The following is a 13,949-nucleotide window of genomic DNA, read 5'->3' as shown; positions in this document are numbered from 1 at the left end:
CAATCCTACCGTTATCACTATCTAAGAATTACTTTCAAAGATGACATCATGTGTTTTGTTTTTTAATGGACCAACTAGTGGTATCATCACGGTAGTTTACTCTTCTGAAGGTCGGAAAGACTCATAAAGACATTTCAACCTCTCCATGATCATTATCATGTGATTCACAATGACAAAAATTGAACTCAAGACATACCTTGTGGAATACAATATATGTCAGGAATTCGTCCTCTATCATTAAGTCACCTCTTCGTGAATAAGATGACCTTGTGTTTAAGTAGCTCTAGTTAGGAAGAAATTTCACTATCCTAGAGGCGGACCATGTAGCTATGCGACCATGCGCTCGCACACAGAGAGTTGTCTGTTTGGAACACGCACTCAAACTCACCTGATAGGCTAATTGTCTATGATGCCGTACGCAGATAGTCGGACAAAGAACTCCCTCCAAATTAGGGCAGTGTACCCATGTATAATTGGAAGTCAACTTTGAGAGTACTACTGTTAGCAAAAATAATACATACAATTAGTAAGTAATCACATGAAGCTAATTAATAAGAAAACAAATGTATGTTTAAGTGTCGCATTATTTTATGTTGAGATCACGCGGTTTGTGGGACAATGGAATCGAAAAGCATACCAAAAACCGCGTAGTGCTGGAAGATGTAATTTGGAAGATTTTACCAAAGACTTTGATAAGACGACAAAGTCAGTTCTTCTCCTTGCTCTTTGCCTCCTCGTCTTCTTTCTTCTTCTTCTTCTTCTTCTTCCTCCTTATCATTTTCTTCTCCTTAGTGGCTAGAAAAAAAAAAAAAAAAAACAGAAAAAATGGCGGTAACCACCGTACTTTTATTAGCAGTCTTATTCATAGCTGGCCTCGTCAATATTTTCTTTCGTTTTCCCACCACCAAGCTCCTTGCTTGGTTTCAATCTTTGTCCAATCCCTACTCCACTCCTACTACCACTCCAAGCAAGGACAAAGATAATCTTGTTGTGAATAGTATTAGTCCGCAACCAAAAGTAACAGATCAGGCGGCGGAGCTGAAGCAAATGTTTGCCACATTCGACAAGAACAGTGACGGGTTCATCACAAAGCAGGAGCTCAAGGAGTCACTGAAGAATATCAGGATTTTTATGAGTGATGCGGAGGTGGAAGAAATGGTGAAGAAGGTGGATGCTAATGGAGATGGGTTGATTGACTTTGATGAGTTTTGCATGCTGTGCGGGTCCATGCGCCGTCCGGATGATGGGGGAGTGGAGGGCGGGGATGGGGGAGGAGCGGAGGAGGAGCAGGAGTTGAAGGAGGCGTTTGGTGTGTTTGATAAGGATAAAGATGGGTTGATTTCGGTGGAGGAGTTGGCGATGGTGTTGTGTTCTTTGGGATTGAGAGAGGGGAATAAGGTGGAGGATTGTAAGGAGATGGTGAAAAAAGTTGATAGGGATGGAGATGGTATGGTTAATTTTGATGAGTTCAAGAGGATGATGAAAGGTGGAGGACTTCTATTAGCCCACTAATTAGGTATTGATCTCTAATTAAGCTCCTACTTCCAAAGCTGGTAAGATTTAATTACCATCATCAACTTCTTGCATTAAATGGTATGCATAATTGGCTTGAGACATCGTTTCTCAAGTTTAGGTACTCTTACCTCCAAAGATCCAATAAGTTTCATCACCCTTCATCAACTTGTGACCGAAACAACTTCATACTATCTGATTGGATTGAGATGCCGTTTCTCAGGTTTAGGTAGGTATTCCTCGTGTCCAAACACATGCACCAAGTTGTATGGGAAACAAGAAAAACCAGACATTGATTAATTTGCAGCTTCATCTTCAACTCACAACCACCCTGTGTCATGGCATAGGATGCCATTCCTCCGTAACCAACCTTCTTTGCTGTCTCTCTCTAAAGTAGTAGCCTTCATTGCTGTCTCTCTCTAAATTAGTTTATTTTAACTTTTCATTGGCAGACAGACCATCATGGTCAATGCCCTTATGGGTTTTCAATAGACATTTACCTTTTACCCCCTCTTGCTGTGTGATATTATTATCTGTAATATTTCTCTCCAACCTTCATGAGTTCAACAGCATATGATGTATTGCAATTCTTTTCTATACAAGCAATATCGGGAAGAATGAAATTGAACTCGAAATCAAAATCTTGAGACAAAAGGTGAATATTCCTAACCAACTGAGCAACAAACCGCTTGTTGAATTATCTTAACTAATTGAGTTATAAGCCGCTTACAATGTTTTGTTTTCTGTGTTATAGTTTCACACAACTGTTGTCAGCTTGAGGCCAAAAAGAAAAACAGATGTTGTCAGCAATTTAAATATTTTTTAAGCCTGTGAAGTTTCCAAAAACTCATCTCTAGGCCATGTTTGTAGTTTTCTGTCTAGACATGTGCCCAATTGTAAATTTCATGGCTGGCTGAAAGCATATTGTGAATAAATCAATACAGCCTAGGGTCTTCGTTGGCATTTGCATTAAAAAAGGAACAAAAGCGAAAGGCAAAAGAAAAAGTTAAAAGGGATCATTATATATATTTCTAAACGATTAAGATTGTATATAAAATATTTGAATAATTCAAAATTTTGTGCAACATAGAATAGTGCCGTCTTCATGAAGCAATTCCCCTGTCCATCGAGTAATCAAAGTGATTCAGAGAAAGTCAAATTTATGGTGCTAAAGAGATCCCTTGCATGTACGAAACGGCAAATTCATATGGAGGAGGATTATCTACTATTCTATTCTCATTCCCTTCCATCTTCTTATCTCATACATTATTTTTTGTCTTATTATCTCTATAAAAAAAATTAATATAAGATGTTAACGTGACTTAACCATGACCGTTCAAATAGGAGATCATGAAAGGTTAGAGAGATAAAAGGGTAGATAATCCTCCTCCAATTCATACTCCCACTTACTTATATTTGGTAATCAATTCCCACTTACTTTTTATATACAGAAATTCAAACGATTTTGAGAAAATAAATTTCGGGAACAGGGCCTCAAGTTGAGTGCAGCAATAAACACTCTTAATTACTTAAGCTACAAGTCTCTTACCGACCACACAACCTATTCACATCCACCTGCGAACAACCCAGGATAGAGAGAGGTAGAATACCAGAGAGATCGTACTTTTCAAAGTTTATCTTTCATCTTTCAATACCTCACGAAACCCCGGCAAAAACCACACGTGCGAGTTTCCCTGCCCATTGAAATGGCATTTGGAAGTGTTGCTGGCTTAACGCTTGGGTTTCGGCATAGAGCAAAAATCGGGGAAAAGGGCAAAGGAATGAGCGATGCCCACGGAAGCAAAGATGCCATTCACAGATGATAACTGACATCAAATTTTGGATCTGTACGGTCACTTGGTGGACACAAAAAATTGTAGAGGATGCATGGAATGTACAAGAATTCAGCCGACGAATTCGATTGAATAACAGGGTTTAAAGCATAAACCATCTTTAATTGAAGTATAAAGATACAATTAAATCACTAAATGTTTCTTCCTATAAAACCTACATAACATCATTGTGCCTCCAAATAATTCCGAATTACAGACATCGGTCAAATGGCAACCAGACATATCCCTGACTTCGTCTTTCAACGAAACTGAGTTGTGATTTCCCAATCAACACAAATACAGTTTGAAGTGCCTTCATGTCATTAAAACTTACACACGAAAGCACGTGATCCATCCACAAAGCCGAAGAAACGTTTATCTGTATACAAATTCTTTAGAAAACATCCGGATGAAAATGCCCTGGGATGGAGCTGCTTTGTTGTGACTGCTTTAGGTGCATTGTAAGTGCATAGTTGTTCACCTGATAAGGTATAAAAGAAGTAATCAAACGATAGTGATCAGCAACAAAGAATTTAGAAAACTTAAGCAAGCAATGACCAGGATTAAGAACAACTTAAAAAGGAACGGTAACAGGCTAGCAAGGAGATCATGTAATGAGCTGTTTGTATAAAGCAAACAAGATCATGTTCGGCTCCCAAACTTCCATCGAAATATAAGGTTGTATAGTGATTAGGTTCCTGAGCTCAACCTCGAGGGTTCTCAATTGTTCCTGGTACTGGGCCACCAGTTGCTTCAGATGCTGCAATTCCTGGCCTCTATCTTCAAACTCCTTCTGCCGTTCATGCTGAGTGGATACAGCCCGCTTTAAAATTGTATTTTCCTGAATAATAGCTTCCAATTGTTCCTTCAGCATCATATTTTCCTACAACAAGGAAAAACATAAGTACAGCTAAGCCATTATGAAAAGAAAAAAAGGAAAATTAATAGATGTTGCATTCTCAAACATTCCCCCGGTTTTCAACTAACTGCCAAGGGAAGAAAAAAACAAGTAACTAGACAAAGAGACATATATTGGACATGCAATATATATAATTAAGAGGTCATACCTGGCGAAAGCTTTGGGCTACCTCTGTGGTTGCACGAGCACTAATAGACTTCTCCAAAGCCTCAAGCACTCTTGAAGCACGAGCTTTAGCATCATCCATGTTAGAGGCACTCATCATCTCTCTGACAACGAGCTCCACCCACTCCGCTCCATCCTTGGGAAGGTTATTTTGCACTGATGGATCATCGGTAATTGCAACCTCTCCATTTGTTGCTACCGCACCTGAAACAAAATATTGATCCACCCCCCTTAATGTCTACACTACTAGCAAGATTACCAAAAAACTTATAGATTCACTTCTTGAAAGACTGTCACAGTGTTAAGCCCTGTGGAAGGTGAGACAACGATATAACTTTCTAGGTAAAGCAAGAAAGTATCTGCTCATACTTTGTGATTGGAGTTGCACATTTGCTTCTGACGCTATATCAGATTTTCCTGCTGCACAACCTAAACGTAGCTCACTCAAACTTTTGATAGCCGAATCCAAATCACCACCACATTCTTCAAGTGCTCCCTCCAGAAGCTAGGATAATAATTTCAAAATGCTTAGTAACTTGTCATCTTAATTAACTAGATATGATGCACGTCCTCCAAAGTTGAAGGATATTAAGAACCTATGACAAGAAAAAAAATAGTGCGTACACACATGTGGAGTTTCAATTACGGGAGGTCACCAATCACGTTGGGTTGTTGATCGAGTTGCACAACGAAGTCAATGCAACCAACCACATTATAGGGGCAGCGTGCATCCGTGTCACACATGTTTAACTCCCTTGTATAGTGTGTGTGTGTACACACGCACGCGCACATACGTATATGTATGTAAACATACACTTCATGGCAGTCGGATAATCAGAAATGCAACAAAGCAAATATGCCAGAGAACGAAGATTTAATATAAAAAAATGATAGAGAAACATGTAATATGCCACGAAATGATCAACTAGACTCAAACCAATTATCATAAAAACACCCCGAACACACGAAGATGCAAGAGGGATTCCATTTGTAGTTTCACAATTGAACTAAACAATTCACGATAATCATGGCATACGAAATTCGGGTACGCCGAAAACTAAGAAGATGCATTCCCTTTAATACTGGGCATTTAAATTAGGCTCGCTAACCCAATCCAGTCCTATCCTATCCAATCCAATCCAAGCAATCAAATTCATCCCTTCGAATGATGCATATAACAATAAAAATGAACAATTCCAATATAATTACACAGAATTGATTAAATAATGAAAAAAAAAAGGAGAAAAATGAATGAAATGTGAACCTGGTTGTCCATGTCCGGGAAAACGGCCCTGAGGTGTTCGATCAAATGCGAGGCAGCAAACGACGTCGTGGAGGGATGAGAGAAGCGAACAGGGGAGGAAGAAGAAGAGCAGCGGATTCTCTTGGAAGCGGAGGAGACGGGAGGGGAAGTCGACGGCAGCGAGTTGTCTTCGAAAATCGATGATCTCTTCCCGCACACTACGGCAGACATGTTTTGCCTTCTCTCACTCTTTCTCTTCTTCCTCCTGCCTCTCCCCCGCCGTCGGCTTCCTTCTCATGCAGCGCACCGTTTCGATCTCAGTTTTCCCCCAATTTCCAACCCTAATTTCCGATCCAGATCGCAACCCGCTCCAATTCCAACCCCTAATGTCCCCAAATTTGGCAACAATTACAATTTCAAGGTTTTATGGGGAGAGAAATATAATATCGGGAAAGCATTTAATCGGACATTGAGTCTTAGGTGCTTCTGTGTTGCTTTCTCCCATGGTGCTTTTGGCTTTTGGAGTTTCCCTCCAGAGCGGATCACCGGTAAGGAGATTGGTGATAGAATAACGCCTGGTTCACGAGGGCCACGAATCAGATGACGACACGTCAGAGAAGAATGGATGTTAAGTTTGTTGGTGGGGTACGTGGATGGTCTCTATTGGGCAGTGCTTGAGAGTGTATGGGAAGTTGGAGGTCGGGTGTGTGACGTTATCATGTCGTGAGGTTTCTTATTATCTTTTGCTTTGTTTGACGTTGCTCGGTCGTTTGGTTCAAGGAGCCGGCGCCGCCCGGGATTGCAAGTCAATTAAATCCTCTCTCTCTCTACGGTTTCCATTTTTTAATGATTTTTTATGGGCTGGGTAAGAGGCCCAAGCACATTATTTTACAGTTTTATTGATAGTGATATTTATCAGACGGTCCTGATTGTATTTTTTTAGAACATCGATATTTTGCATTAGAGAGATGGAAGTTCGGCTAAACCACATAATGAACAACTTAATTTGATATCGAATTCGCCATCCACAAGATTTGAACCTAAAACCTCTCACTTTCAAGTGAAAAGGAGTACCATCAAACCGTAGTACTGAATGTCAAGCACAACTGTATTTGAATGTGTTATTTAAAATGCTATATTCTATGGTAGAAGAGATTTTTCAATATGTTTGGAACACATGGTACATTATATGTTATTATACAAATAGAATGAAGTTTTTTCCTTTCAAATGTTCATCCACTTGTATAATGACATATGACGTATTTTCCCATATTCGAGCAGACTAAAAATTATCTCCTATGGTGGAAGTGTGATTTTAAATTGACTCACCCCCTTCACAATCCGACTGTTCTGAATCCTTCAAATATTTAGGGTTTCCATTCCATGTTTTTTACCTGAGTTCCGGAGGCAAGATTAGCATCATTGGCAGTTGGAACCAAAAAAGTGCTCCAGCAATAAAAATTGGATGTAAATTAATAGACTGGAGAGTGTGACCCAAAGAATGACAACCACCAACCTCCACTGAGTTGAAGGTGATGATGGAATGGGGCTTCGTGGTCTGATGCACAGCCTTGGCTTTTCAGATGGTGGAGTGAAAACTAGTAAAAAGAAGCATATAAACCCTAGCATCAAATCACATACTCTTTAGGATTATTATCCCCAAACCCCAGCATGATACCATATTTGATGCATGAAATTCTCCAAATTTGGTGGCGTTGGTTCTAACCATTCATGCTTGTATGACTCACAAAGTCGGAATAGTTAAAATCTTAATTGAAACGCATGCACGACTAATCTTAACACTTTTGTAAAAGTTTTACTCGTATTAAATATGATAGAGCTTGATAATATGTATAATTTGAGTTGGATGTTGTTTGTCCAGATAATTCATGCTTATGAGACTCACAAGCAGAAAATGACCATAATCAGCCCGGCGCTATCACGATTGATCCCATCACTGGGCTTGATCATACGCATGATCTAATTCGGGGTCCTACATGTTGGCCAATATATGGCTCCTTGTTACCAATTCGGGGTCCTACATTTTGGTATATTTGCTATGCAGGGCATATGTGGTTTTCATAATTCAATTCATTACACATCCTCCATCTTTCGCCTCCTATTGTCCTACAATGCAAAGCTTTCAGATTTTGGTTTGGTGAAATCCCGGTTGAGGGAGACAATACGCATGTTTCTACTAGGGTTGTTGGAACATATGGCTGTGCGACTCCAGAGTATGTTAAGGAAGATCATAACAGATGGTTCAAATTTTTCGAGACATTCGAAATTGATACAGTACAATCCTTATGTAATACTTAGAAGTTTAAGAAGACTGATAGCTATCATGTATGTTTTACGGACAAGGATTGTCTGCCCTCCCGTGATATCCTGTTTTGTATGATTACGATTAAGCCGCGTCAACATTTTATATTGTTTTTTTGTATAGAGATAATAAGATAAAAATGAATAGTAATATAAAATGTTGACGTGATTTAACCGTGACCATACAAACAGGAGGGCACGGGAGGGCACCAGAAGTGGGAGGGCAGACAATCATTGTCCATGTTTTATATGTATTACATTCAAAGAAAAGAGAGTCAAACCTTAAGAGCAAAGCACTCGGGAAATATGAATGTCCAAATGAGCTTAGCTATGTGAACTTATTTTTTAATCCTATTGGTTCAGAACATAATTAACTCAAAGATCTCTGTATGAGTTTCTTGTTTCATAAGAAATTGGAGGTCTAACCGGTACAATTTGTGTTCCCTTCGTTTTCGCAGGACACTTGACATCTAAAACTGATGTGTATACTCAGGAGAAAATAAAGCCTTGGTGTAGTTCTAGTTAAGATTTTAACAGGAAGAAGATCCAAGGACAAGAAATGCCCTAGCAGAGAACAAAACCTTGGGGCATGGGCTCGGCCACATTTAGCTGACAAGCGAAAGCTTTCCTTTCTAGTGGATCCACGCTTGGAATTGAACTACTCCATTAAAGGGGTCCTGAAGGTCTCACAATTGGCTTACAGCTGCCTTAGTAGGGACCAAAATCCCACCCTACAATGGATAAAGTCGAGAGGGTTCTTACTCCGTTGCAGGATGTCAATGACCTCGCCATTTTATCTCATAATTCTCGTTTATCTCAACAAGGAAGGCGAATGAAGAAACCTGACGGAACTCACCAGCTCACCTACAGCCAGTCTAAGAGCATCAGAGACTCTCCGTTAAATACTGGCAAGCAGCAACGCAGATGATTGTTGCGCTTAGTCAATCCCTTTCCTGGACTGCAGACTTGACACACGATTGAATGAAACAAAGGTCGCCTTTTGTTAACGGTTGTATATGAAATCTTCGAGCCAAAGGACAAGTGGAAGAGGCTAGGAGAGCTCACATCTGATATTTTGGAATCATCATTCATCACGCCTACGTACGTTTCATTTGAGATATATATTTGCAGCTAATTAATGTCAGCCACTTTGATCGAAATTTTGCAGTGTTATAAAACATATAGGCGAACGATCAACGTGATTTATATGAGTGATGGAAGTAAGGTATAATATTAAGGGTGGTGCTATATATCCGCACACCCTTTTTTACCTTCCACATACATCTCTCAATTTTCGGCCATCAAATCAAATGATTTGAAGATAATCAAAGAACATAAATTAAGAGGAGTGTGTATGACGTAAAAAGAGACGTACATGAATAACATCACCCTATTAAGAAATAGATTTATGTTTTGTACCATGAACAGATTTGTAATACTACATGGCATTACAATAAAAAACTTCTGGAAATTTCAACTTTTTTATTCTCTCTTACATTAAAATTTATTGAAACTTGCTGTAAACATACAGATGAAGACAGATATAATCCTCTTATGATCTACCATTTCGATACATTTATAAAGCCCTGGCCTTCATCTGCATCCTCTCCTCTCTTAGTCATGCTGCACCTTCCTATAAGTGTATATATATGCTCTCTGCAGAGTCGGATTTCAAACTGAAGCTGATCATCTGGAGATCTAGTAACCTCGATTTCAGTTTTCGTAATCGATCCATGAAATATTTCAACAATTTACAATTCTCTGCTGGCTGTTCATTGGACTGTACACATGATTTTAACTAACAAGTTCCCTGTGATTCTTGCTATATACAACTATAAACAACGTACATGCCTTAATAAAAAAATGAAAGAATCGGATTTCTCAAGTGGAAGCATTCGTCTACAAACCCTAATATTGCATGCATGCATGCATACAAATTATTCATGTGTGATTGTCATTCATCATCATCACAACTTTACCAGCTGTTCATAAGTAGAGATGTCACATATCCTTTTCCTCCACAACCCTATCCGCCGCTTTTCTCGCTCATACTTAATTATTGAAGCATGTCGAACAAAAAATATCTGCACATTTTAAACCAAAATTACAATGTATCATTAAATCATGGAAGTCAAGAAAAATTAGATGAAAATTCAAGGAAATTTAGTAAAATAATCAAAAATGAAATCTCAATTGTTGAATTGATCAAAATCAAATATTGAAGACAATACTGATCAAATATTGATAATATAACAATAGAATATTTGATGATATATTGAAAACTGATCATTTCAGCAATTGAGATTTAAAAATTAAATCATTTGTTCTAATTTCTCAAAATTCAAAGCAGAAGTTTAAAGGTGACAATAATATATAGCTAGACAACCTTATCGCCATCTTTGATTCCAAAAGGTCGGATTAATGCTTTGTAATCGAGTAGCTTCTGACCTTCATAGCATAAGCAAAAATTACCCCACACATGTGACCTATTCGGAAATTTCAATAGTTACTTGAATCACTTTTTTCTTGTATAAATATATTAAAGAAATTGTACAAAATATATACCTTCTAGTTACTTTAAAACAAACCAAATCCATGCCGAGATTGTATTCATACGTACCATGAAATCATTTCATCTATCGACGACTGACTAAAAACATCTTTCACTGCCTCGTTCAGTTCGGCCACGGTCGCCGTCTTTGAAACTTGAATCTCTGCCTCCATTGAGAAGAAGAAAATCAATTAACCACAACGCACACGATGCATGTACGTACGTAAAAAGCTTGATCAGCGCATGATATTAAATTTATGTACCAAAGCTAGAACCATCCAATTTGATGACGAAGAGCGTAAGCGGCTCCTGGGGCAGCTTTTGGTAAGCATGGTTCTTCCGACCGCTGCTGCTGAGCAGTCTCCGCGGAGATAGAGATGCCGGAAACAGGCTGCAAGCGGCGGCATTCGTGGCCAACTCTTGTTCACAAATATCCACCTCCATTTTCATGCACAAAAACCAACTCAAGAAACTAAATTTCCTCAGCCTCAACGAGACGTGCCCTAAAATTTAATTACAAAATAAAAGTTTGTTGGGAGTGTTTGATGGAGTTAATTACCTAATGGAAATATATCAGAAACAGAACGTGTTTTCAACGCGTCAACTTAACTGCTCTGAGGGGAAACTCAAGATTTTAGGTCCATGACTATGTCATAACCATGAATTAAGCAAATAGGTGGTACATCCATCAATTTCTAAACCCTACATGCTCGGCTGTATTTTTGGGCCGGGGCAGAATTTAGATTAATGGTCAGAATTTAGTCTAAAAACTAAAAATATGGGTGGCGGTGGTTGCATATGTGCCTCTAACTCAAATGGTTGACCTAATTAAAGAACAAAAAGAGATATTCTACGGAGATTATCTTAAACTAAAATTTTTTTATGGACCTTTTGACACTTCACAAGTTAATGTGAATTTTCGAGCTAATATTTTAAAATATTGGACAAAAAATATGAGGTGGTAGAGAATTTATGAAGAGTCTCAAGTCTCCATTTCACAACAAAATAAAAAAAATACAGAAAGAAAACGTTAGGTTAGTGTGAACGTGTATAACTAACCAGGGTCAAGAAGAACAAGTATCGTGAGGGTACAAAGAGAACTTAATTTGAAAGGAAAATTAGTTATATTGACATACAATGCTCAAGCAATATATATAATTTGAAAAACAAAAGTTCATCATGCTATTTTAACATTAAATTTGATGATTCCATTACTTTCCTATATTGGCCTATACGGTTATTTTTCTAGAGAAAGAATGAGAATAATAATATGTTTCTCCAAATTTAGGAAGGTAATTAATTAGCTCTTCTGTCTTAAAAAAAAGTAGGGAAATGCTAGGAAGATTATGTTTTAAAATCATATTTTGTAAATCATGTGATGCGGTAGTTGATGGTTGGATTATTTCTTTGATGATTCAGAGAATAAATTCAATCATCAGTCGCCACATAATATGGTTCAAGTAGATGATCTTTTAGCATCACCCAAAACGGTATTGTTCTACATATGACATTAGTTACCATGGGAATTTTTCACTTTAATGAACTCTAAAAAAAAATTACTTCTATGACTATAGTTAATTTTTGTTCAAAGAATGTAAGTTACAAAAATGTGCATGAAAGGAGTATGATAGTATAAACTCTCATTAAGTATAGATGATAAAGGAATACTACATTTGAAGTTGAACGTACGTTACTATGTGCAGAAAGTTGAGGTTCCATCATAAAACTAATTGACAATATGGAGAGTAGCTTAACTTACTTACTGGCCCATACAATGTCCCTCCTCCCATCGATATGAGATTCATTTTCAACACACCCCCTCAAATGTGACAAATTTTCAAGTCTAACACATGAACAACTCAAATGGGGTGACGTGGAGCACGTGTGGCCATTTGGCTTCACACATGGGACAACCTGCTCTGATACCATGAAGAAAGTTGAGTTCCACCATAAAATCAATTGCCAATACTATGGGGAGTAACTTAACTTACTTATAAACCCGTGCAAGGTCCCTTCTCCAAGTGAGATTCATTCTCAATACTATGTTAATCAATCAAAAGTAAAACCAGATATTCGAACCATAAACCAACAATCACAAGAGAGAGGGAGGAAGATTGCATATCTGTGATCGATCTCTCTAGATCGAAGACTGCTTGGAATCAGAATTATGAACTAGTAGATGACCCGTCGATTAGCTCTCCTGCTTCAAGTTCGAATTTCCACTCTTATTTTGTTGATAAAGAAAGACTAATAACTAACAAATAGAAGTATAAATTCGGTCAGGAATAACATTAAACCATGCGATATCTTGCAACAAGTCACATAAATTAGTCCAGCTAGTCCAGAAACCCTAAATCAGTTAATAAAAACCTGATGAAGTTAGAGAGGAAAAGCAATTGATTTAGTTATGAATAAGCAACAAATAATTAAGAAAGTGATATTGGCGCGGCTCAATCTGAGATCAATTTACGCCAGCGGGGATGTGTAAATCTGTCTTCGGATTGAACCTCACCAACATCGCTTTCTCTCTGCTGCTTCTCAAACATGCATATCCATGCCATAAAAATGAAGATAAAACAAGCTACCATAAAAGAGCAGATGTTCTTTCACCATGAACCCGAAAGCACGTCAAGTCGTTGAAGAAATGTGGACAAATCTAAAGAGTTTGTAGCGGTCTTTTTGCCTTTTGAGCAGGGCTAGCTGCCTACCCTTGACCTAATAAAAGGGGCAAAAGTACTTGAATTAAAGAATACCAAATATGGTCCCATGTCGGCTCCATCAAACCAAATTTATTTTCTTTTACAAAGCGATTTTTAATTCATTCTAAATTACGAGATGAGAGATTCGATCTTAAATGTAAAAGAAGGAGTACATATTGCTCTAACCAACATAACAACACATTTACGACCAAATTAAAGAACAACGGTTAGAGACTATTTTTTAGGTAATTTCCTACGGAGAAAAATTAAACTAATTAAGGTGGCTGCTAGCTTAGTGGGGTGGAAGGGTCAAAGGTATATAGTGGATTGTAGGGTGTCGAATTGGGGCCAGTATTTGTTGAAGTGGGTTTGTGGGATCCATAAAATATTAATAACTTGCATCTAATTAGCACCATCGAGTCAAATGCTTTGGGCAATAACATTTTATATTCCACACCATAAAAAATAATGCAGACACAAAAATATCGATAGCTATTGAAGTGGGATTTTAAAATCATGCATGATACAAACATTACATGCAGCAATAAGAAACATATACAAGAGAATAAAAATCTGAATACAATTATAGCACAGATGGGATATCTTCTAGAAACAGCCGTACATGATATCTTAGCTATATAGATATATTTACATATAGACTTATATATGTAGATATCTATATACACACACTATGGTTATGGATTTA

The 13,949-nt window shown here is 37.9% G+C and overlaps 3 protein-coding genes across 7 annotated transcripts; 1 reads left to right on the top strand and 2 right to left on the bottom strand.

Annotated features, from left to right (window-relative positions):
• The first annotated feature begins 444 nt into the window (after positions 1 to 444).
• LOC137748230 (calmodulin-like protein 3) lies at positions 445 to 2,153 on the top strand. Its single transcript, XM_068488345.2, has one exon. It carries the CDS (start codon positions 826 to 828, stop codon positions 1,510 to 1,512), a length of 687 nt encoding a protein of 228 aa, XP_068344446.2. The 5' UTR covers positions 445 to 825; the 3' UTR covers positions 1,513 to 2,153.
• A 1,293-nt stretch (positions 2,154 to 3,446) lies between these two features.
• LOC137747414 (uncharacterized) lies at positions 3,447 to 6,456 on the bottom strand. The gene is made up of 5 exons (XM_068487519.2): positions 5,693 to 6,456; positions 4,798 to 4,933; positions 4,412 to 4,632; positions 4,054 to 4,227; positions 3,447 to 3,825 (listed from the first exon to the last, which is right to left on the bottom strand). The coding sequence occupies exons 1-5, from the start codon at positions 5,900 to 5,902 to the stop codon at positions 3,739 to 3,741; spliced, it is 828 nt and encodes a 275-aa protein (XP_068343620.2). The 5' UTR covers positions 5,903 to 6,456; the 3' UTR covers positions 3,447 to 3,738.
• Positions 6,457 to 9,455: 2,999 nt separating this feature from the next.
• Positions 9,456 to 13,728, bottom strand: LOC137746524 (uncharacterized). 5 transcript variants are annotated; one of them, XM_088690066.1, is made up of 5 exons: positions 11,104 to 13,728; positions 10,808 to 10,982; positions 10,614 to 10,711; positions 10,380 to 10,479; positions 9,456 to 10,077 (listed from the first exon to the last, which is right to left on the bottom strand). In XM_088690066.1, exons 2-5 carry the CDS (start codon positions 10,949 to 10,951, stop codon positions 9,961 to 9,963), a joined length of 459 nt encoding a protein of 152 aa, XP_088546192.1. In that variant the 5' UTR covers positions 10,952 to 10,982; positions 11,104 to 13,728; the 3' UTR covers positions 9,456 to 9,960. The 5 variants fall into 5 exon arrangements, with proteins under 5 accessions (XP_088546192.1, XP_088546189.1, XP_088546190.1 ...); XM_088690063.1 differs by having other exon boundaries at positions 10,614 to 10,707; positions 10,808 to 12,798; positions 13,130 to 13,434; XM_088690064.1 differs by having other exon boundaries at positions 10,614 to 10,707; positions 10,808 to 12,798; positions 13,155 to 13,434.
• Positions 13,729 to 13,949: the final 221 nt, after the last annotated feature.

The sequence above is a fragment of the Pyrus communis genome, chromosome 2 (assembly GCF_041283825.1).
Source record: "Pyrus communis isolate YQ-2024b chromosome 2, ASM4128382v1, whole genome shotgun sequence".
In the NCBI taxonomy this organism is placed as follows: domain Eukaryota; kingdom Viridiplantae; phylum Streptophyta; class Magnoliopsida; order Rosales; family Rosaceae; genus Pyrus; species Pyrus communis.
Note: the sequence above shows the minus strand (reverse complement) of the source record. Positions and strands in the feature narration are given on the sequence as shown.

What these genes read in the sequence shown, in the direction of transcription:
- LOC137748230 (XM_068488345.2), top strand. Translation starts at nt 826, where the DNA reads ATGGCGGTAACCACCGTACTTTTATTAGCAGTCTTATTCATAGCTGGC.
- LOC137747414 (XM_068487519.2), bottom strand. Translation starts at nt 5,902, where the DNA reads ATGTCTGCCGTAGTGTGCGGGAAGAGATCATCGATTTTCGAAGACAAC. An exon ending in TGTGCAACTCCAATCACAAA is followed by an intron (nt 4,633 to 4,797) that starts GTATGAGCAGAT and finishes ATTTTGTTTCAG; the next exon opens with GTGCGGTAGCAACAAATGGA. An exon ending in AACAATTGAGAACCCTCGAG is followed by an intron (nt 3,826 to 4,053) that starts GTTGAGCTCAGG and finishes ATACCTTATCAG; the next exon opens with GTGAACAACTATGCACTTAC.
- LOC137746524 (XM_068486546.2), bottom strand. Translation starts at nt 10,994, where the DNA reads ATGAAAATGGAGGTGGATATTTGTGAACAAGAGTTGGCCACGAATGCC. An exon ending in ATTGGATGGTTCTAGCTTTG is followed by an intron (nt 10,708 to 10,807) that starts GTACATAAATTT and finishes CAATGGAGGCAG; the next exon opens with AGATTCAAGTTTCAAAGACG. An exon ending in ATAGATGAAATGATTTCATG is followed by an intron (nt 10,480 to 10,613) that starts GTACGTATGAAT and finishes ATTTCCGAATAG; the next exon opens with GTCACATGTGTGGGGTAATT.